The sequence below is a fragment of the Podarcis melisellensis genome (genome assembly GCF_964234715.1).
Source record: "Podarcis melisellensis genome assembly, chromosome: 4".
NCBI lineage: Eukaryota > Metazoa > Chordata > Lepidosauria > Squamata > Lacertidae > Podarcis > Podarcis melisellensis.
In genome coordinates this window covers 31,496,197-31,517,891 of record NC_138531.1, presented here as the reverse complement: position 1 = coordinate 31,517,891, position 21,695 = coordinate 31,496,197, and the positions used below count along the sequence as shown (strand labels likewise).

Sequence of the window (21,695 nt, the reverse complement as noted above, 5' to 3'; positions counted from 1 at the left end):
ATACAACCCATAATTTCACATCCACAAATAGCCCAAGCAACAGAGAAGGCCTGTTGTTATTAAAACCTGCTTAGGTTGGGAGCTATCCAGAAGCATCAGGCTGGCACTGTGGAAATGTGATCCTGGAATAAATCAATCCTTGATCTAATTCATCACCGTTCTTTCTATGTTCTTAATAGTTTGTATAGGAGCAGCCGGCAGGGAAGAGCGTCACCGTGGACCTGTCCTGGCAGCAGGATTACTGCTGTGTATCAGGATGGTGAAGAGGTAAGGCAAAGTAGCAATTCAGTTATGGTGGTTTAGGCACACCAGCAGAGCCAATTTAACATACCTGCCACTATATTTGAACCACGCTGTCCTCACTACCACCCTACTCCACCTCATCCTGCTACATGGCAGCAGCAGTGCTACTAGGTCAGGTCTGTGGCACCACCCCTTCCCACTAGCTGCTGCTCACATTACTTTCCATGATGGGTCCCAAAAGAAGAGATAGCATCTATTCATTCATTCATTCATTCATTCATCTTCAAAATTTCAAAACTTTTCCGCCCAGTGTAAATGTACAAGCAGGCTACAATAATAAATTATAATAGTACAAAAAAGAAAAGAGGGAATTTTTTTAAAAATCCAAATCATAAATCTCTCTGCATATAAAATCAGGCTATACAAATAAAACAGAAAATAAATTGAAACCTAAGTGCAGGAAGCCTAGAAAAACAAAAATATTTTAACAAACTGTTTAAGTCTACAATAAGGCAGTCCTATATCCCTCCAGAAAGAGAAATTCCAGAGTTTAGGTGCCAAAAGTAGGAGCCCACATTTTAAGTATTTGCGCACCATAAATCAGGACACAGGTGGCACTATGGGTTAAACCACTGAGCCTAGGACTTGCCGATCAGAATGTCGGTGGTTCGAATCCCCGCAACGGGGTGAGCTCCTGTTGCTCGGTCCCTGCTCCTACCAACCTAGCAGTTCGAAAGCACATCAAAGTACAAGTAGATAAATAGGTACCGCTCCGGCGGAAAGGTAAACGGCGTTTCCGTGCGCTGCTCTGGTTTGCTTAGTCATGCTGGCCCCATGACCTGGAAGCTGTACACCGGCTCCCTCGGCCAATAAAGTGAGATGAGTGCCGCAACCCCAGAGTCAGCCACGACTGGACCTAATGGTCAGGGGTCCCTTTACCTTTACATCATAAATCCTGAAGATGACAAACCTTCAACAAGGCCTCCTAAGGCAATCTTAACGTTAACAGCTCCCAAACACTTTAAGATTTTATATTTTGTCAGAAATTGTTCTTACCAGAATATTCCATATGCCTGTAAAGATTACCTGATCGTAAAGTTGAATAACTTTGTCTCTTTCTGCTGTGAGAACCTTGATGTTGCCTTGAACTTCTGCCATGTGACGTTCATATCTTTCCAGCATTGTCTTATATTCATCACGGTCTCTCAACATTTGCTGAAATTCTGGATCAGATTTACATCCCTAAACAGTTAATGAAGAGAAGTTGATCTACTTTTCTACTGCTTTTGATTTATCAATCAATCAATCAATCAATCAATAACATCCATGTCACAAACTTTAAAATTTGATTGGATTATCCAGTTTTAAATTATTCAGGAAGATGGTGGGCAATATCCAACTAAGTATTAATCAGAGACTTTAAGTCTATTGAATTCAATTAATCTACTTTGAGTATGACTAACCATTGGATATCTTTCTGTCTGTTCAGTTCATATTAATCTGTCCACAATTAACTATTCTGAAATGCTTTTTGTTAGATACTATGTAGAATGTGATTAATTCTATTGAAATGAGTCGAAACAAAGATTTAAGTTGACAGATACCTTGAAAATAGTATAAACTTAGGTACATATCACAAAGTTAGAAACGACAAAAGATAATGTAGTACAACATCTTCCCAGTGACAGAACCATCCACCTACCAATCCATCATCAATTAGTCCTTGCAATCCAAACAGCAGCAAGCAGGAACCAGATAGCATGCATACCAGAAAATGCAACCTGTATTTTGTATGCATTAGGCTGCAATTCTAACTTATCAGGAGGCAAGTTCCACTGAACTCATTGGGCCTGCTTCTGAATAGAAATGCACAGAACTGCATTGTAAAGCTGCTTAAATCTTACTGACTTCAACAGGATTTAGGTAGCCTGATTAATTTACTTCAGTCCCTTACTAGCATATTAATAGTGCCAAGTAATCAAAATCAGCTGAAAAAATGCACAAATCTATACTTTATGAAAGTTGAAAAATATACCCGGATGGGGGAAAGCTCCTTTGAAACAGAATGAGAGGAGCTGCGCCTAGGGCTTGACGTATTTCGAAGCATTTTCTTCAGCTGATATCTGTCTTCTTCTGCTGACTTGATAGAATTGTCAAGCCTTGAGGGACGCTTCTCCTGTGATAGTTCAATGTTTGAGGAAGGCTTTTAAGTGCCAAAGTGAAAACAATTATTACTATAAACATACTTTTCCAACTAAGACAAATAATTACACATTTCTACAGAAACAAGATTTTTTATGTTTCAGAATTTCTGAATTTACCATATTATAAAATCATTAAAGCTGTTTCTGTCAAGATTAATAGAGTAGGTTGTATGAAGCAGATCTCACAATAAAGGCTGGGAAGAGTGGGAGAACCTAGCATGCATGTGGCTATGAATGCCTATGTGCACCACTGAACAAATGTCATAGCTGACAACTTAAGTGAGAGAAGAAGACTGGTTTTGCCACCTGCCTTCTCTTTCCTTCTTTGTCCTTTATGAAGTATGGATGAAAAATAGGGATCTTTTGCCAATCTTTCTGCTAGACAGAAAAAAAATATGCAGAGCTTCCTAGCTTGGGTGCAGGTGCACATAGTACACTCTGCAAGTGAAAAGAAGGTAAGTGTGAAACGGCACACCCAAACCATTCTGACAGGTAGATGAGATTTCTAAGGGAAAAGGCTCTAGGAAAAAGGTTTCCTTATAAACAGATTACTCCTTGAATTTCTATACTTGAGGAGAGTACGTCTTTAGGTAATAATTAAGCCCGCCCACCAACTCCACACACCTAAGGGTTGTTAGGAAAGGGTACAGTAATGACCATGTTCAGCTTGCATCCCCAATGTCTTCCCAGGTGCACAGAGATGCAATCTGAATATGAAAGAATTGTGCCCATTGCTTTCTGTGTTACAGACATGCAGGGAGGTCAAACTACTGTTAATGCTGAAGAAAGAGAAAGATCCCTGAAAAGACATAAAATGCAGACTAAGGGGCATTTTGAATATTATGTATTCTTAACACTACAATTATGCATTTAAATATCTTATAAAAGACATATCAGTTGTACTAATCTGTGCAAATGTTTTTTGCAATGTATATATGATATGAGGTTTCATCAGCAAAAATAAAGATATGTAACTTACAGAGCTAAGGGCGCTGATTTTATGTTCCAATTTCCGTATAGTATTTTGTTGGCATTTAATCTGAGACTAAAATGAAAAGAAAGAAAAATATGATTAGACAACTGAAAATAGAGCATTTGGCAAATATTTTTCACTGACTGATAATGCATTTGGATAACTCATTTAAGATGAGCTGAAAATGACAAACCCAGTAGAGCTGAGGTGTCAGTCAGTTAGCACAGTGGTTTTCAGTGTGCTGTGGCACTCAGGGGTGCTGAGGCAACACTGGCCTCTATGCCTCTTTCCTTCCCTCCCTCCTCTGATGCCCTCTTGCGTCCTGCTTCCCGAAGGCTTACTCAGCTGTTTGTTGTAGCAGCCCTGGCTACAAGCTCTGCAGGCAAATGGTGCCTCTGGGGCTGGCTAGGGAGTGCTGGTTGACAGGAGCTGAGGCGGCCTCAGAGTAAGCATGTAAGTGGGTGAGGGAGGCCAGGCAGGCAGGCGCTGTGCTGGCCTTTCTTGTGCTTGCTGTGTGCAAGGCCTGCCTGGGAGCTGAGTGCCCAGTGCTGAAGAAGAGCTTTTCTACCATGCAGCCCCACCAGCACCTGCGGCTGCCACCCAAGATAAGGTGCTGGCCTCATGTTCACCTTTGGCCAGTCTCCACTGGGCCACTAAGGCTGGGGACATACTCTTCCCAGGCTCCTTTGTGGCAGTGTGAGGAGGTACTTCTCTTTGGGGCAGGGAGGGCAGCTCAGAGTTGGGCACAAGGTAAATCAGGATCTACTGATAAATCTCTGGGTGATTTGAAGCACAGGGTGTTCAAAAAGTAACCAGACACCTACTGAGTTACATTATCCAATAGGTGTATTGTTACTTTTCGAACACGCTATAGATTGGTAAGGATTTTTGACTCCTGATTGTTTAACAATAACAGCAACACAATGAATCCCTCCTAAATTATCCAGCTGGAATGAAGAAAGCTTAGGGTAACCAGGAGTGGATTTTTATGTTGAAGGACTGTGAGTTGAGTTCTGATACTATAAAAGTATTACTCAAAACAAATTCATGTGCTCAAAATTCTTTAAGTCTAAGTGTATGCCCTTTATATCAGACTCCAGCTGATGGATATCACAGTTTCAATAGGAGCGCCTGCAAGTTTACCCTCCTCCGCTCTACACCATTACAAGGCTAAATGTCCACAGTATTTTTTGACCTACACCTGTATCTCTTTACTTGGTCAACATTGTGTGTGTGTGTGTGTTTGTGTGTTTGCGTGTGTGTGTGTGTGTGTGTGTGTGTGTGTTTGCATGTGTGTGTGTGTTGTAAAATTATTGGAACACTGAGAGGAACATAGGAAACTGTCTTATTCTGAGATAGATCTTTGATCCATCCAATTCAGTATTGTTGCACTGACTGATAGCAGCTCTACATGATTTCAGACAGAAGTCTTTGCCAGTTCTATTTGGAGATGCTGGGGACTGAATCTGGGAATTTCTGCATCCAAACCAGATGCTCATTCACTGAGCTATAGCTCTTCCAATTGGTTACAATTCCAGTATTTCACATATGCAAACTCTTAAAACTACATGAGCATCCAGAAATGGAAATTTCTCCTGTAATTGTGAAACTAATTCTCAAAAAGAACAAACTATAAAAGCATTGCATATATAAATTTTTTATTATTAATTCAAGTACCTTGGCTTCTGCAATTTCCTGGTCTGCACTATCCAATACAAATTCTTTTTCTTTTTCCAGCTGTTCTGCTAACTTGTCTACATGAGCGAGTTCTTTACAGAGATATTCATTCTTACTTGTCAAGTCACCCACTTGAGTTGTTACTTCTTTCTTACTATCAAGTATTTTTGTAACATACTTCTCCAACTCAATATTTTTTGTTCGCAGTTCTTCAACCTTGTAAGTCAAACAGAACAAAATGGTTTCACTTCTCCTACATCTTAAGTCTTGGCAGCAAAACATTAGTCCCTATCACATACTAAGTGTAAAAGGCTCCTGAGCAGCTGACCATGGTTAAGGTACATTGAAACTGCTTGTTCCCACATGGAAATGGCTGGCTGAGCTTACGCATGACTAAAGGAATACATTTCACACATACTAAGTGGCACTCCAGCTTTAGTCCTGGAGAGCTCAGGCCCCAAACATCTTAGATTATCTCTAACTCTGTGACTCCTTATAAACTCATCAGCTGTCAAAATCCTTTGGGTGGTGCCTCAATGAACCAAGTTTCAATAGGAACAGTATATAAAGAAGCATTTTTTTACATCAGTAAACGAAAACTGTCATGTGTGAAGCAGCCCAGTGGTAAGGTAGACTAAGACAGACAGAAAAACCATGCAAAGACCAACACTTTAGGCGTGCTTCAAAAGTGATACGCTGGATTGTTCAGAAAATCCGATAATGGTTAGATAATGAGAACTTTTAAGGCCAAAGTGACCTGCCTATAAAAGCTGGGTCACACCACTGATTTAATATAAAGCAGAGGAATGATGTGTTATTTAAATTGCAAAATAATTAGTCCAGAAGTGAAAGTCAAACCCAGCTCCCATGTTCTTCCCACCAAATCACTTTGCCTCATCTTCCAGAAGGGCTCCAAGACTACAGGCAAGCTCATGGGGGCAAGGGGAACTCATGTTGCAACCTGCCCTCATCATGCCCAGTAGGGCCTCCAGCTGTATGGAAATTGTTGTTTTTTACCTGGAACCTGAATGACAATGAAGCTTTTAAAATCTGCCTGTGATGCATGTATGTCAAATTCAGTGTCTTAATTCTAAGGTTAGAAAGCTAGAACATATAATGCAGCTCATGGAACGTGCCTAATTATGCAGCAACTTTGTTTCTAGTGATGTTGAATGATAACATAGTTCCATGTAAAACATACAATAGAGCCTGAAGCATGAAATAAAATCCAGGGTCTACGGCTTTCACATGGTGGTGGCATACTAGAATAAAATCTGTCCAGTAATGCTAGCAAGCTTATAATACTGTCTTGCATGACATACTAATCCTCGTGAGACTGTGCAAGTATGCAAGCTCCTAGAGAGGAGCTCACAGCTGTTTTGCTCTTCCCTTATCCTTTCATTGTTGTATCAAGCTTAACCAAGGTTTGCTTTGTTTGAACCAGGGCTCATGGTTAAACTCTCTCCTTGGTAACAACAAGCTGTAAACAAGATTAAACTTTGGTAACAGTTCATGGCTGGTGAAGAGAAACCTTAACTATAAGCCATGGTTTGGACATGGTAAGTCAAATTATGGCTTACTTAAGTGCAGCATGGCAGCAAAAAATATCAGGGGGGAACAAAGCAGCTGCAAGCTCCTACCCCAAAACCAGCATGCTCACATCTCACTAAAATCAAGTTTGGCTTAGCATGTCATGCGAACCAACCCTATTAAATACACTTTAATTCAATAATCTTCTGCCTACTGCCGCTGCTAATATTGTAGCCTTTAAGCAAATGAGCAGTCTTTTTAAAATACTGTTTTTATTTATTTTCATAGTACAGAAGATAAATTTTGAGAAAACCATTGTTACAACAGTAAGCTACAAGTAACTTGTCCTGATAAAATTACAGACTTTTATCATACCATGTGTTAAAGTTTCATTTGATAACTCTAAGAGATCATGCCACATTTTCCCATGAGTGCTGGGTGGATTCCTGCCACAGTCCGAACAATTTATGTATCCAATAAATATCTGTCATATGTTATATAAAAGGAATATGGATTGCGTTTGCCCTTTGCAGCTAATGAGCAGTCTTGTGATCAGCATATGCTCTTCTGATCAATGAAATGATATCAAATCTGGCAAACACAATATTCATACATTTCTAAAGAATCCATCAACCGAGTTTTGTCAGGTCTGAATCAAGACTGATAAAAGCCAAGTAGCTCTGATGCAGCTAAGTACTGTAATTACTCTCCATATACCTCCAGTAAACAAATGAGCTAAACCTATAGGGTTTTGCATTGGGAAGGCCCATTAGTACACACGGATATTGTCATGGTAAAATGCCACAACAGGTTGATTAACTACTATTATATAGTCATTATAATGTAACCATTGATCCCATGCCATTATTTTGTCCCAACATTTCTAATGAGAGGACAAATCCATTTTTCACAGCAAAATGTTATGTTTATGGTCTAGTTTAGTTGTTACAAATAGCCAAAATTTCAGAAAAATATGACAGAACCTCTGATTGCAGTTGTTGGATGATTTTGTCTTTCCTAATGCTGTCTTCTGATTTTGAAGCTCTCTCACTTTCAGAAAATGGACAACCTAACACAAGCTCTTCTCTTGTTGTCAACCTCTGGGGGGAAAGAAGCAAAAACTGTTTAAAGAACAGTCCTGTTTTGTGATAGTCTATTTCTGCATTCGGCTGAAAAAATGCAAGCTTTGAATGTTATTGTCATAAGGTATTATATTGTAAATATAGCTGAAGCCCAAACCAGTATATATTTAACTGAAAGTAAAGTCCACTACGTTCAACAGGCTTAGATGGCAATATAATTGGATGGGATCAGGGCTGGCTGGGAAACCACAGTCAAAGTGTGCTCATTTATGGTCCATCAACAAATTTATAGGTTAAAGACGAAGTCATAAGACAGGTGACGAAATATGGAAAAATAACAGTGAAAGAAAATATATTCACAAAATGGTTCATATCTTTGTAGAAATCTATCTATTATAGAGGTTCAACTTTTTCCTCAGCAAAATTTGAGGTGGTGGGAACTAAATTTGGGTTTAGAAATTGAAGAAGAAGCAAGGTACAGATTGTGGACAAAAGTGCCATAAAAATGCATATTGGCAACATCTAGAGAAACAGCCCTTAAAATGGTGTACAACTGGTACTTAATACCTTGATGCCTAGCCTATATAAAACTGAATGGTTCTCCCATATGTTGGAGAGGATGTCCCACTATAGGGACATATCAGCACATGTGGTGGGAGTGTCCAAAAATAGAAGTTATAGAAAGAATGCATATACAGAAATATCTCTGATTGCAAGGCAGACAGTCTCCAGGACACCACAATTAACTTGTCACAATATATTGCAAATTACAAACAAAGAACTCACAACACAACTATTAATTGCTGCAAGAACAGCTATTGCCAAGATATGGAAATCATTGCAATTATTAACTATGGACCAATGGTATAATGCAATTTGGCAAATAGCGTTACTGGAAAAACTGACACAAAAATTAAAAGTACAAAAAAGCGTTACTGGAAAAACTGACACAAAAATTAAAAGTACAAAGAGGCCAAAGAAACAAGACAATTTTATGCAGTCTGGTGTGATGTTTATACAAATTATACAAATAATGAAGCATATGGTAGAGCAGTATCCATAGTTTAGAGCACAGTGTGGTGTGCATGAAATACATATTTTATTTTATTTTCTTCCCCTCCTTCCTATAAAGGTAAAGGGACCTCTGACCATTAGGTCCAGTCGCGGACGACTCTGGGGTTGCGGCGCTCATCTCGCTCTATAGGCCGAGGGAGCCGGCGTACAGCTTCCGGGTCATGTGGCCAGCATGACTAAGCCGCTTCTGGCAAACCAGAGCAGCGCAAGGAAACCCCGTTTACCTTCCCGCCGGAGCGGTACCTATTTATCTACTTGCACTTTGATGTGCTTTCGAACTGCTAGGTGGGCAGGAGCAGGGACCAAGCAACAGGAGCTCACTCCGTCGTCTCGGGGATTCGAACTGCCGACCTTCTGGTCAGCAAGCCCTAGGCTCTGTGGTTTAACCCACAGCGCCACCCGCGTCCCTCCTTCCTATAGATTACTACAAATCCTAATTGTTACTGATACAAAATACCTTTTACTTATACTTTACATCAGTTCATATATGTAGTATTTGTAATAATTTTGGTATATATACCTTGACACAACTTTAATACATTCAGAAACCTTTATCTGAGTTTTTTTATGTAATTGATGCATATAATATGCTCTTATGTAAATAAACATATATCTCAATGCAACCATATTAAAGTTTAAAGATGAAAATGAATAAAAACTATGTTATCAAAAGAAAAAATAAGGAAAAGGCCAGGGCTGCTTCCACTCTGGATATTTGTTGTGGAATAACCACACTTCATTCACTCACTTTTTACAGGGCATCTGTATGATGTTGTGAACAAAGCATTCTGCTCCCTGATCAGCTCTCATTTTCTTCAAAGCTCAGAAAATCCAACTTTTTTAAAAAACACAAAGGAACAGCTGTATAATTTCCTCAGGTTTAGATGGACTATTGTACAATGGTTTGCAGGCTCAGTTATAACCTAGATAGATTGCTCTAGGCATTTCCTCCTCCATGGTCCATCTGTCCTCCCTGAGAGTCTACATTTACTATATCTTATCCTTCCCCCCCCCCCACCCCAAATTGGGGCAAGGCATTAATAATTAGGAGCAAAACGAGGGAGAGGAATTATTTAAAATTTTCCACTCATATGGTCCAATATAATATCCCCACCCCTAACATCTGGGACTGGGTGAAAGGGGACTGGCCACCTGGCTACAGAATGTTATTTTAATTCCTGAAGTCTGGAAACAGAGTTGCTATTCCATTTACAAGCTACAGCAGTATAGCAATAATTGGGTGCTAATAAATCATCCAAGTCTGGAGCACCCTGTTTTCTTTTGTCCCAGAGATTAGGACTAGATCTAAAAGGCTTAAGTTAAATTTGTTGGTGCAAATCCTGGATGCCAAGATCCAAGTCTGGAGCAGCTACTCTTTGTGAGACAATGCAAGGAGATTTAAAGCCACAAAATATGAAGCAAAGTGAAGCATGGAACTATATAGGCTGTCATACCCTTAAAATATATCCTTCCAAGTGCATTTCAATATTTCCTTCTTCTCCCAGCAAAGGAAAACACCACACATTTGGTAAGTTAAAAACTGGTTTTCTTACAAAATCTTCAAAGGTTAGGTATATGTGCTTTTCCATACATCAGCCAGAATTTTCCATACACCATCCCTAGCTAACAGGACCAGTGGTCAGGGATGATGGGAACTGTAGTCCCAAAACAGCTGAAGGACCGAGTTTGCGGATGCGTGTGCTATGGTGTTAACCCCTTTCTACATTAATTAGGCATATGCATGTTGCTTACCCTATATGAGACTTGAGACAAGATTTCTAGGAGAAAATTTGTGATGGTAATAGCAGTTAAACAATGCAACCAATTACCTACAGGGGTGGTTGGCTGTTTCTTGCTGGAGGTCTTCAAGAGGATGTACAACCATATTTCCAGGATGAAGCAGCTCTGGATTTCCTGCATCAAGCAGGGGGATAGACTAGATAGCCTATAAAGCCTCCTCCAGCCCTATGAATCTGTGATACTCCCATGTAAGTGTCCATAGTATTTTTGCCATTATATCTGCTTTTATTTCCTCTGTGCCTAAAGATGACATTATTCATAATACATAAAATACTTCAATCTATAAAGATATGTTTTATGATAAATGATAAGTAACATTAATTAGACATTAATTAGATGAATTACCACAATATATCACGTTAAGATCTGAGATTACTGATCTCTTCCTTGATGGGGCATAAGTCCCTAGTACATGTGCTTATGACTGCACTATACAACAGAAAAAGTATTCTATAGCTTTTGAAAAGCTTGGATAAACGTGGATAAAAATATTGTAAATTGTCTGGTAAGTGACTTATTATTTATTAATAGCAGATTACATTTTTTTAAAAAGACTTGTTAGGTAAAAGGTAACTGTAAAGGATCCCTGGATGGTTAAGTCCAGTCAAAGGCGACAATGGGGTTGTGGTGCTCATCTCACTCAAAGGCTGAGGGAGCTGACGTTTGTCCACAGACAGCTTTCCAGTCACATGGTCAGCATGACTATACTGCTTCTGCTTGCACTAGTGGAGCAACGGGAGCTCACCCCGTTGCAGGGATTCGAACCGCCGACCTTCTGATCAGCAAGCCCCAGAGGCTCAGTGGTTTATACCACAGCACCACCCACATCCCTTGTTAGGGTAATGCCTAGGCAACCAAATCCTATGTTTACTGGGAAGTAAGTACCACTGAATTAATCTCCCCAATGTGTACATTGGGAATTAATAACTAGGGCCATCTTAAATGTTGAGCTTAGTCCTACTTCTATAACAGTTCACAAGCATGGGTGTAGCTCAGATTTATGTTAATAGAGGCAGGACACCCACCTGTCATTATTCTCCATATGACACCCACCTGTCATTATTCTCCATATGACACCCACCTGTCATTATTCTCCATATGACTCTGTCTAACAGATTGAGAATAAAATGTCTCAACAGCTGTTGTTTTAAATTACTTTCTTTTGACCACAAATGCTCAGAAAATCTGTCAAAATCCTTCTACAATTTTATTTTTAGCTAAGTAATTTTATTTATTTACTTGATTGGGAGGCAGCAGCCCCCCCCATGCCAATGTTCACAAGGGTTTTATTTTTAATCTATTTGTACTACAATAATAGCAAGCACCAACATTTTCAGTAGCAGGGAAGCCTTATATAGAATCCTATATAGAATCATAGGTAGAGCTGAAAGGGTCCCCATCTAGTCTAACCCCCTGCAATGCTGGAATCTCAACTAGATCATACATGACTGATGGTTATCCAACCTCTCCTTAAAAGCCTCCAATGAAGGAGAGTTCACAACCTCCTAAGGGAGTCCATTCCACTGTTGAAGAGCTCTTACTGCCTGGAAGTTCTTCCTGATGTTTAGTTGGAATCTCTTCTTGTAACCTGAATTCATTGATTCAGGTCCTAGCCTCCAGAGCAGGAGAAAACAAGCTTGAGCCATCCTCTGATAGCCCTTTAGATATTTGAAGATGACTATCAAATCTAAAGGGCTGTCATGTGGAGGATATTATGACACACAAACGCAGGCAATCATACTCCGGAAAGCCTTAGCAAATAGTGCTGAATCCCAATCTCATACACTCCCCCTTTTATATTAACACGCACCTTTAAAACAAAATCACAGAACTCAAAGCTTATTCACACTGATTTTTCTAGTAAAACATAAAAGTCTGATAATGACTTTGAAAAAGCAATGCTAGAATTTTAGTAAATTTTGTGTTTAAAGGAATATTTTAAAAATACCAGATAAACATCTATCACTTATATATGCTCTCCATGATTATATGTTTACTGAGCTAGATGACTTAGTGTTAAGAGAAGGAAGCATCTGCTTTCTAAAATAAACTGGAATTCTCCCCCTTGTATTTGCGATCACAGTTACGTGCTTAGTAGGTTTGCTGAATGAAACTGACTCTGGATTAATTCTGTGCAAAAGCAAAAAGGCACCTGGAGGTGTCAAGCCATGCCTACTTGACACCATGTAAGGCTATCGGTCGCCATGACAGTAGAGTTTGTTTTGGTTGAGGACTTAACGGCTAGGCACCGTTAAGTTTCTGCTACACCAGAAACTTCTTAAACTTTTATTTTATATATTTAAAATATAACTTTAGAAATAACCCTAAGGGAAGGAGAGGAAATGGCTGATGTATTTCCCATAGATAATACTAGGGACATACTGGGCTTGTGGATTTTCTTTCATTCTACTCTGCAACCTTTTTTGCGGGTGTGCAGTGGACAGCTGAAAACCCATCTATTCCACAGTGTGGGTTTTTCAGGATTGCAGCTACCCATGCTTACAAGTAAAAGACACCACCACCTCCTTCAAGCAAACACAACTGCTCAGACTTAGCCACTGTGAGCGCACCTACATAAAACCTCATTTCTCTGCAGCCTGCCTGGCATGCAACTGGGGTGTCTTCCTATTTCCTTGGTGGCCATGGGGGCGTAGCCAAGATTTATGTTGGCGTTGGGGCAGGACAACCCACCTGCCCTCATCATCCGTTCGGCTCTACCTAGCAGATTCAATAATAATAATATCTTTATTGTCATTGAAATGTATGGTATGATTATGGGAGTTGCAGAGTTGGAAGGGTCCCTCTGAGGGTCTACCCACCTGCAATGCAGGAATAGGCGGCTGCCCAGTCCCATACAGGGATCGAACCCATGAAACTTTGGCATGATCAGCGCCATGCTCTCTAACCGACGGAGCTCGGTTTTTAAATTACTTTCTTTTGACCCCACGCCCCAAAGCGCTGAGAAAAATCTATCAAAATCTTTCTACGATTTCTACTTTAAAAAAATAATAATAATTTTTTGGGTGGTGGGGGGGAAGCAGCTGCCTTTCTCTCCCCCCCCCCCCCCCGCTACGCCCATGTACCATGTACGCTGTACCTTGGAAAGAATTTCTCTTCTCCTCCTGCGCCCGGGCCCGGGGTATTTCCTAGAGCTCATGACGGCAGCTAAACTAAGCTAATATTCCTGCCTTTCCCCCCACTCTCTCTCTCTCACTCGGTCGCTCCTCCACTCAGCTTCCTCCGCCTCGCCCGCTCCTTCGCCTCCTTTTCCCTCTCAATCCCGGCGAACCAATGAGCGGCCAGCGCAAGCGACGACGCCTCGGAGGCAACAATCCCCCGCCTCCTGCTTCACCTCAACGGCCGCGCGGTGTGGGGCGCGTGACGGGCGGGTTCACCTAGTGAGGAAGGGGGGGGTGACAGCCAGGCAGCTGTCATGCCCGCCCCCACAGCAAAAAAACAACAACTAATAATTGCCGGGGTGGGGGTGGGGAGTTAATGTCCGCGTCTCTCTCAAGACCCCCTCTGATTATTCTCCTCAGGACGCCCTGAGCGCTTGTTAACTCCCCCCACCCGCTTGGCACAATGAACGTCCCTCCCTGGCCCCTCGCGGCGTCTCCTTGGCAACGGCGACGCGACGCTCCCCCCTCCCCTCCGGCTCTCTCGCTACCTGTTAGACAAAACCGGGCAAGGGGCGCGCTCCTCTTGTTGACCCCGCCCCCTTCATCTGGCGCCCCCGCGCGCGGCGCACTCCGTCCGGCCGCGTCAACCGCTGCTCGCGCCCCAAACGCCGCGCGGCGTTCGCGCGGGAGGGGGGAGGACTGCCTTGTTGGAAGGAAGGGCGTGAGGCGCCTACAGTTCTATCGCGGGGGCGTAGGAGGGGTGGGGTGGGGTGGGGGACAGGTTCTTGGGCACTGCCACTAGGGCTGGCAGGGATGTCGCACGAGCCCTAGTGCCCTATGTCTGCTATTATTTTTTCTTTAGCCCTTAGTATTTCTTTTTTTAATTATTATTTCAGGGAAATTAAGGACACGCAGAGACAGCGCAAGATTTAGGGTGGTTTCCAAAGATGCCACTATCAGTTTATATGACATCTCTGAACTTTAGGGCTGCCTGTGGGCCTGTCATAATGAAACCAAAATGGCAGCACCTATGCACAAAGAGGAAGGTACTGTAAAAGCAAACTTGGGTGCACTTTTTTTTTTAATGCACGTGAATTAAGACTCGGGTTGGAATAGGGAGTCTTCTCTATGATTATAACTTTTGTTTTTTCAGCCAATACAGCACTGCAACATTTCGTTCAGGTGACTCTCTTAACAGTAGACTCATTTATCCAAGTGCCACTCTCTCGATGCAGCCAAAACAGCACCACTCACAAACAAGAGGGAACTATTAGCACACTTTAGGTAACCAACAGGTTTGCAGATACACATAAAAAGAACAACTTTTAAGAAAAGAAAAAGCTTAAGGGTGGCAACCCCTCCCCTGAGCCTAATGAGGACTTACTATCATGCTCAGCATATTGGCAGGTGGGTGGAAACAGAAAACTGAGGGGAAGGGGCAGCAGAGTTCCGGCAGAAGGCACGCCCAATTAGATGGACAGCTGTAGAGGAGAATTCCATCCTGCAACATTTTGTTGTGGATCCCACTTACTGGTAAATAATAAGCACTTTAAAATCATTAAAGTTCCTTCTTGGGTTCTGCAAAACAGTTGGCTGAAGGAAGATGAGAAATATGCTTCATGCCTTTCCACATCCTGTAGGTTTTAGCAGAGGGAATTTGTATCCAGGAGACTCTCCGTGCTGCTAGTCAACACAAAGTATCTCATATAAACATATAACTCAGTTTAGAGAGAACATGCTCATTGGGGATTGGCTTCGAGTACCAGCAATCTGCTCATGAAATAATGGAGAAAATAGATTAACTCTGCTTCCATAATGCCCCCAAGTTATCTTGCATTCTTGATGCTTATCTCTGACAGGTTAGTAGCAATTACAGTTTGCTCTTACTGCTCTCAGATACAATAAAAAAATGAGGTGCTCTGTGGCATTTACCTCACAAATAGAGGCTGGATTTCATGTCACATTGCACAGTAATGTGTAATTTCAAGGCACATTAAACAGCAATACTATGGACATAGTTTTGTACTTTTAAATATTTTTATAAATTAAGTAACATTTTATAGACATAGTATCTTACAGGCTGATAGGTGAACTGATATCAAATATATACTAAACAACATGTTTTATACATGGATTCAGATAATCAAAAGTTGGTTTTCATCTGTAGAGCAGCTAACAGATTCTAGAAACATATAGGAGAATAGCAACATGCTTTGTAGATAAAAGGTATCAGCTGAATTGAGGGGAAATGCAGCAGAATAAAATTATCCTTAAAGAAGCGCTTCACAAAGAGTGATATAACAGGGGGGGTGTTTTAACAAGAACATGATAACTGGCGCCTTTCATGACAGAAATAAGGATAGTCTATAGTTGTGCTATAGAATGTGGAAACAAAGTGGTCATCTAAGCAAATAATTAAAATTATACTAACAAAGCGATAAACTGATGCCTTCTTTCAGTGAACACAATTAACTGAGTTGCTGGATATTATAGTATATGAATAGTAGTATTTATTTATATATGTGCGGCAACTAGATGGTGACGGGGAGCGGCCGCCAAGACCACATAACACCGGTCTTGAAAGACCTACATTGGCTCCGAGTACGTTTCCAAGCACAATTCAAAGTGTTGGTGCTGACCTTTAAAGCCCTAAATGGCCTCCGTCCAGTATATCTGAAGGAGCGTCTCCACCCCCATCGTTCTACCCGGACACTGAGGTCCAGCACCGAGGGCCTTCTGGCGGTTCCCTCACTGCGAGAAGCCAAGTTACAGGGAACCAGGCAGAGGGCCTTCTCGGTAGTGGCACCCTCCCTGTGGAACGCCCTCCCACCAGATGTCAAAGAGAACAACAACTACCAGACTTTTAGAAGACATCTGAAAGCAGCCCTGTTTAGGGAAGCTTTTAGTGTTTGATGTATTTTAATATTTGGTTGGAAGCCGCCCAGAGTGGCTTGTTTCTGAAAATACCAAGACCAACTTAGGCATAGAATAGTATTTTACTTACTAAATATTCAGATGATACAAGGAGATCAGAATAGTATAAAATTATGAAATTGTATGGCTGCCATGCCTTAAAGGCAATACAGCCAAACTCCTTGACGGTGGCCATGGCAGGTGGAGGCTCCAGGCACAGTGCTGCTTCAGCGCAGCATGGTGGAGGCGAGCGACGGCAGTCAGCTGATGCCGGGAGGCGCCACGTCCAGCCTCTGCCTCTTCCCTGGTGCCCTCCAGAACTTGGCGTCCTGGCGCCACATGCCACTTGCCTCTATGGGCAAGAGGCCTCTGCCTCCAGGATTGTGGTTCACCATCCCAGGATTACTATACAATGTGAGAAGCCCAGAGCTGAAGTTACAGAGAGATACCAAAGGTAACTTTGCCTTGGATATGTGATGCTTCAGGTAAAATATAATGAGGTTCCATTCATACCCTAGAGCCTCATCCAAAATTGTATGGCAGACAAGAAGTACATTTAGTGTGATGTACTCTATTCTCACAGGCAACTGAGTCTACATCCCATTGTCAACTATAGTATGTTTATAACCTTGCTTATCAACTTACACAACGGGCTGTGTTATTGATATGTTTAACGAATAATGGCTGGTTCTCTTTGTTCATACTGCCTAAATTCTGCACAAGCTTGGGTTGCGCACCCATACCCATACTCAAACTCCTAAACCACACCAAAGCACAGAAGTTCCCAAATGGACTTTTTGAATTATAGTACTGTTAACCAGTGTTATTTTTATAGAAAAAGAGGTGCTGGAACACACCATGAATGTCTCCCTTGTTCTCTTATAATGGCAATGGCACCTACCTGAGAGGTACAGTACTAAGTTCTGGTGAGTTCCAGTTGAATGAAAACCCTGCTGTTAATACATATTGTATTGCTATTTCCATTAATAACAACCACTGTTGCTTATATTGTTCATTTGTCCTGCAGTTTCAGTGGCTTTTTTGTTTGTGTATTAGGGGCCATATTCTTTGTGTTTGTTCATTTAAATAGAATGAATGTTAAATTTCCTGCATCTTAATATTACTTCCAGAAGCAAAATGCATAGTTGTAGAATCACACGTTAGTTAATGGAATTTCTTCAGTTATTCTAATAGTATTTTGTTGGTTTTTTTTGCATAGGGTTTATGCAGCAGTCTCCCTGAAGACCACCATCACCGACTTTGCATTGTTTCTGATATCTGCATAGTAACTACACCATGGGGAACTGTTGTGGTAAAACGAAGACACCAGTATCTATAATACAGAATGACACAAATATTGGAACTCCAAGCGCAAATGACCATTTATTTCAAAACACTGAGGAAATCAGTTTAGGACCTATGACTGGCTTTTTCCAAAACACAGGAAAAAATATACCAGAAGGGATACAAAATAATGTAGGCACTCCCTCAGAAGCTAGCTCTAATAATGTCGTCGGTTCTCAAAAGTTTGTTAAAGAAAATGATGGTTTGGAAATAACGGATGTTCAATGACATTTGTTAAAATGCTTTTGCCAATTTATATTTATGGTATAATACTTTGCTATTTTATATTCAGAAAAAAATAAACAAAAACAGAGCTTAAGAGCCAAATCTTTGGATACGGATTCTCATGTTGTCGGGCTGGTTTGCCTGCTTCAGGGCAACTGAGAATGGCAAAACCATTACTGTGCCGATGCAAATGACAGCCTTTCTCTGCAAATATCCGAGATCTTCCATGCTCTTCCACAGCATCTACTCCCGCCCCTCTGCCCGCTAATAAGAAAAATGCCGTTAACTGCCATGGAAACAGCTGCAAGGGAGCGAACAACAGTGGTCGGAAAGCAATACAGTACAGTACTGCATTCTGTAGCAGTGTCCGGTCGGAATGCATCTAAATGTCCGGGAAAGTACGGACGTGTGGTAGCAGTGCCTCCATAAAAATAGTTCCAAAACAGCTTTGTTGTGATTTGCAATATTGGACCAAAAAGTAAAAAGCTCACCAATTGTGCCAAAAGCAACTTTTCTGTCCGGATTTCCACTGTTTGAAATATGCCACTTTTTTGCCGGTAAGAAGTGAGCACTCCTGATAGGAACTCACGGGCGGGTTCTATTGTGCGCACCCGGAAGGAATTTTGTGCGACTACATTTGGACAAAAACCATAGTCTCTCTAATCCTGTACTGTATAGGCAACTTCCGGGACCTTCTGACAAGGATGTGTGTTGCTCAATGGAAAACAAATGGCGAAATCAAGGACTTCGGAGTAGCTGTTGCGCAGCAGAGTGTCCGCCCAAAGGTACCAGCTGTGGCGAAAGTTCCTTTAGAAACAGACGCGCATTTTTTGAAGGGGAGCAAATCAATCCAGACAGTGTGCGACTCTTCACTATTTCTTAGATCTATGTAGATCTGCGCGCGTTGCTCCTAGTTTCTAGATCTATGGCCACCGCCTGGCTACTTAACGCGCTTCCCGCGTGGGCAAAGGGAGCTGATCCCCAGTAAGTAGGGCGACGGGTATCGGGGCGCGCTGGGAGAAGCTGGAAGGGGCTTCTCTTGCCATGCTCTTCCCATCTTCGTGATGGCGCCCCGCGGGAGCTGGGCAAGGTGTCCTTGAGAGGGTCCGGTGCCTCTGTGTCCCATACACAGAACCCCATGTAGCCCGACGGGGGTTTGCTTTTTTGTCCTAGCAAGGTTGCATTCAGTTTAATTCGGGCGGGTGGGTCGCGGAATGTGCCTTTTCTATCTGCATTGCCAGGCCTGCCAGCATGGAACAAAACTTATTCGGGTGCACAGCCTGGCCTTGGTCTCCATCAGGACTTGCAAAAATATAGTCTCTGAGCACAGAAGCAACTGCTGCAATTTGCCCAGGGTGGTTGTGGTGCAGCGCAAAACTGAAAACGTTTGCCACACACGCTTTATTCTTGGTGCTATCCCAATACAGGGAGTGGAAACCTGTGGTATATCAAAAGTTGAATGCTGAAAATCCGCTTGCGCCAGCCCTGAGACCTTTACGTTTGGCATATATGGCTGGGCTGTGAAATTAATGAGAGTGGGAGGAAATGTATTGTTTCCTTTGTAGCTTAAGGCCTAGTAACTAATAATCCCTTTTTGGTATTTCAAAAGATTAAAATGATTAACGTAAAGCCACAAATTACCCTAGCAAATCTTTTTATAGCCTCTCATACGAGCTATTTGAGGGTAAACAATGAATTCTGTGTTTTTTCCTTAGGTGGTCGATAAAACACAACTGGAATAGGCAATTTCTGCATATTATTCAGTCATATAATACTCTATTTAATCTACTTGTCAGAAAGGAGAAATAAATCTTTTTAAAAATCTGATTCAACAGAATTGTTTTAAAAGATTTTCCAATGAAACACAGACATGATATTTTGAAAGGGTTTTGAAATGGACTATGCAAAACGTGTATCACCCTATGCTGTTTTGATTGTTTTGTTAGACTAAAACATGATAATCCGGTCATCTCTGAGGAAATGCTTCCAGTTACACTGTGTCCTCAAGGTTCCAGCTGCTGGCTTCAAATGTGCAACGAGAGGACTGATCCTGCAGTCTGTTTCCCAGGATGTTTATCAGAATTTAGCTTTAGAAGATTGGATCCATGATAATATGAATTTTGAAAACAGACACATTCTTTTCCTTTGGAGAAATTCTTCTACTGTAGTGATTGGTAGACATCAGAATCCTTGGCAGGAATGTAATCTCAGATTCATGAGACAAAATGGTATAAAACTAGCTAGAAGAAAAAGTGGGGGAGGAACAGTTTACCATGATCCTGGCAACATCAATCTCACTTTCTTTACAAATAGGAAGAAGTACAAAAGAATGGAAAATTTAAAACTAGTGGTTGGAGCATTGAAAGCCCTGCGGCCCCAATTAGATGTGGAGGCTACAGAGAGATACGACCTCTTGTTAAATGGAATTTTTAAAATCTCAGGAACGGCTGCAAAATTAGGAAGGACTGCTGCTTATCACCACTGCACCTTGCTCTGCAGTGCTGATAAATTTATTTTATCAACTGTGCTCAAAAGTCCTTACAATGGGATAAAAAGCAATGCCACGCCAAGTGTACCTGCCTTGGTGAAAAATCTCTTTGAAGAAGAGCCTACTTTAACTTGTGAGATGCTCATTGATGCCATTGCAGAAGAATATGCTGCATACCACCAAACTGATAACCATATTGTTGAAATAAATCCAGCTGATGAAACAGAATTCCCTGGAATTAATAACAAAGCAAAAGAACTGCAGTCCTGGGATTGGCTATATGGCAAAACACCAAAGTTCAGTATTAGCACATTCTTTAATATAGTTGATGAACAATCTTGCCTTGAAATGAAGATAAATGTGGATGTAAAAAATGGAAAGATTGAAACTTGCAACATTGATGTGCCTCCTTTCTGGTTGCCACCCATCATGTGTGATGAACTGAAAAACCATCTTATTGGCAGCAAATTCTGTCCAAATGAAACCACTGCAGTAGCAGCTGCTTTGATGAGAACATGCACAGATTACAAGATACATGGCAAGTGGAATCTCTTGTGTGAGAATATAGTATCTCTAATGTAGTTGATTCCTGATCATCTATCAATACAGTCTTATTCTAGCAGAGGGTTTTAAGGACTTGGCTGAACGTGAGATTTAATAGTGAAGTAATAAGACTGCTGAATGTAAACAAATTCACTTTTTATTAAAACATAAAGAAAATAAAAAAATACAAACATGTTAATCAAGTCAGTTTTGTTTTTTAAAATGGTTATCACCAGTCCTTAGAAGTCTTCTCTTTTAAAATTTACATATTTATTTCTTAAAGTTAGCATCCTACAGACTTGCCCAAATGGATCACACAACGGCTTGCAAACAGTATAAAACAAAATAAAAATACTGGTAGAAAGAAACGTAGTATAGCATTAAAAACATGTACCTAGACATTCAAGACAAGAATTTTAAGGTCAATTTATGCCTTCCGAACTCCCAGTTCTAGTAAGACATGGCATGCGTGAAATAGAG

At 41.2% G+C, this 21,695-nt stretch overlaps 2 protein-coding genes across 8 annotated transcripts in view; one reads left to right on the top strand and one right to left on the bottom strand.

Moving 5' to 3' along the window:
- TSGA10 (testis specific 10) overlaps positions 1-14,158 on the bottom strand; it is a 37,691-nt gene extending 23,533 nt beyond the window's left edge. For 2 of the 5 annotated variants that reach the window (XM_081907774.1, XM_081907775.1), the window contains exons 1-6: positions 13,681-14,156; positions 7,611-7,727; positions 5,098-5,313; positions 3,427-3,492; positions 2,279-2,446; positions 1,330-1,485 (exon numbers count right to left, since the gene is read on the bottom strand). In XM_081907774.1, the coding sequence (XP_081763900.1) occupies positions 1,330-1,485; positions 2,279-2,446; positions 3,427-3,492; positions 5,098-5,313; positions 7,611-7,727; positions 13,681-13,740 (783 nt within the window). In that variant the 5' untranslated portion in view covers positions 13,741-14,156. Of the gene's footprint in view, positions 1-1,329; positions 1,486-2,278; positions 2,447-3,426; positions 3,493-5,097; positions 5,314-7,610; positions 7,728-13,680 lie in introns of all 5 variants that reach the window. The other 3 variants (XR_014167488.1, XM_081907772.1, XM_081907773.1) reach the window with 3 other exon arrangements.
- Positions 14,159-18,845: 4,687 nt separating this feature from the next.
- LIPT1 (lipoyltransferase 1) lies at positions 18,846-21,414 on the top strand. 3 transcript variants are annotated; one of them, XM_081907780.1, is made up of 2 exons: positions 18,846-19,168; positions 20,131-21,414. In XM_081907780.1, exon 2 carries the CDS (start codon positions 20,139-20,141, stop codon positions 21,252-21,254), a length of 1,116 nt encoding a protein of 371 aa, XP_081763906.1. In that variant the 5' UTR covers positions 18,846-19,168; positions 20,131-20,138; the 3' UTR covers positions 21,255-21,414. The 3 variants fall into 3 exon arrangements, with proteins under 3 accessions (XP_081763906.1, XP_081763905.1, XP_081763907.1); XM_081907779.1 differs by having other exon boundaries at positions 18,848-19,168; positions 19,900-21,414; XM_081907781.1 differs by having other exon boundaries at positions 18,852-18,969.
- Positions 21,415-21,695: the final 281 nt, after the last annotated feature.

Excerpts from the sequence above, each read along its gene's own strand:
- LIPT1 (XM_081907780.1), top strand. The coding sequence starts at position 20,139 with ATGATAATCCGGTCATCTCTGAGGAAATGCTTCCAGTTACACTGTGTC.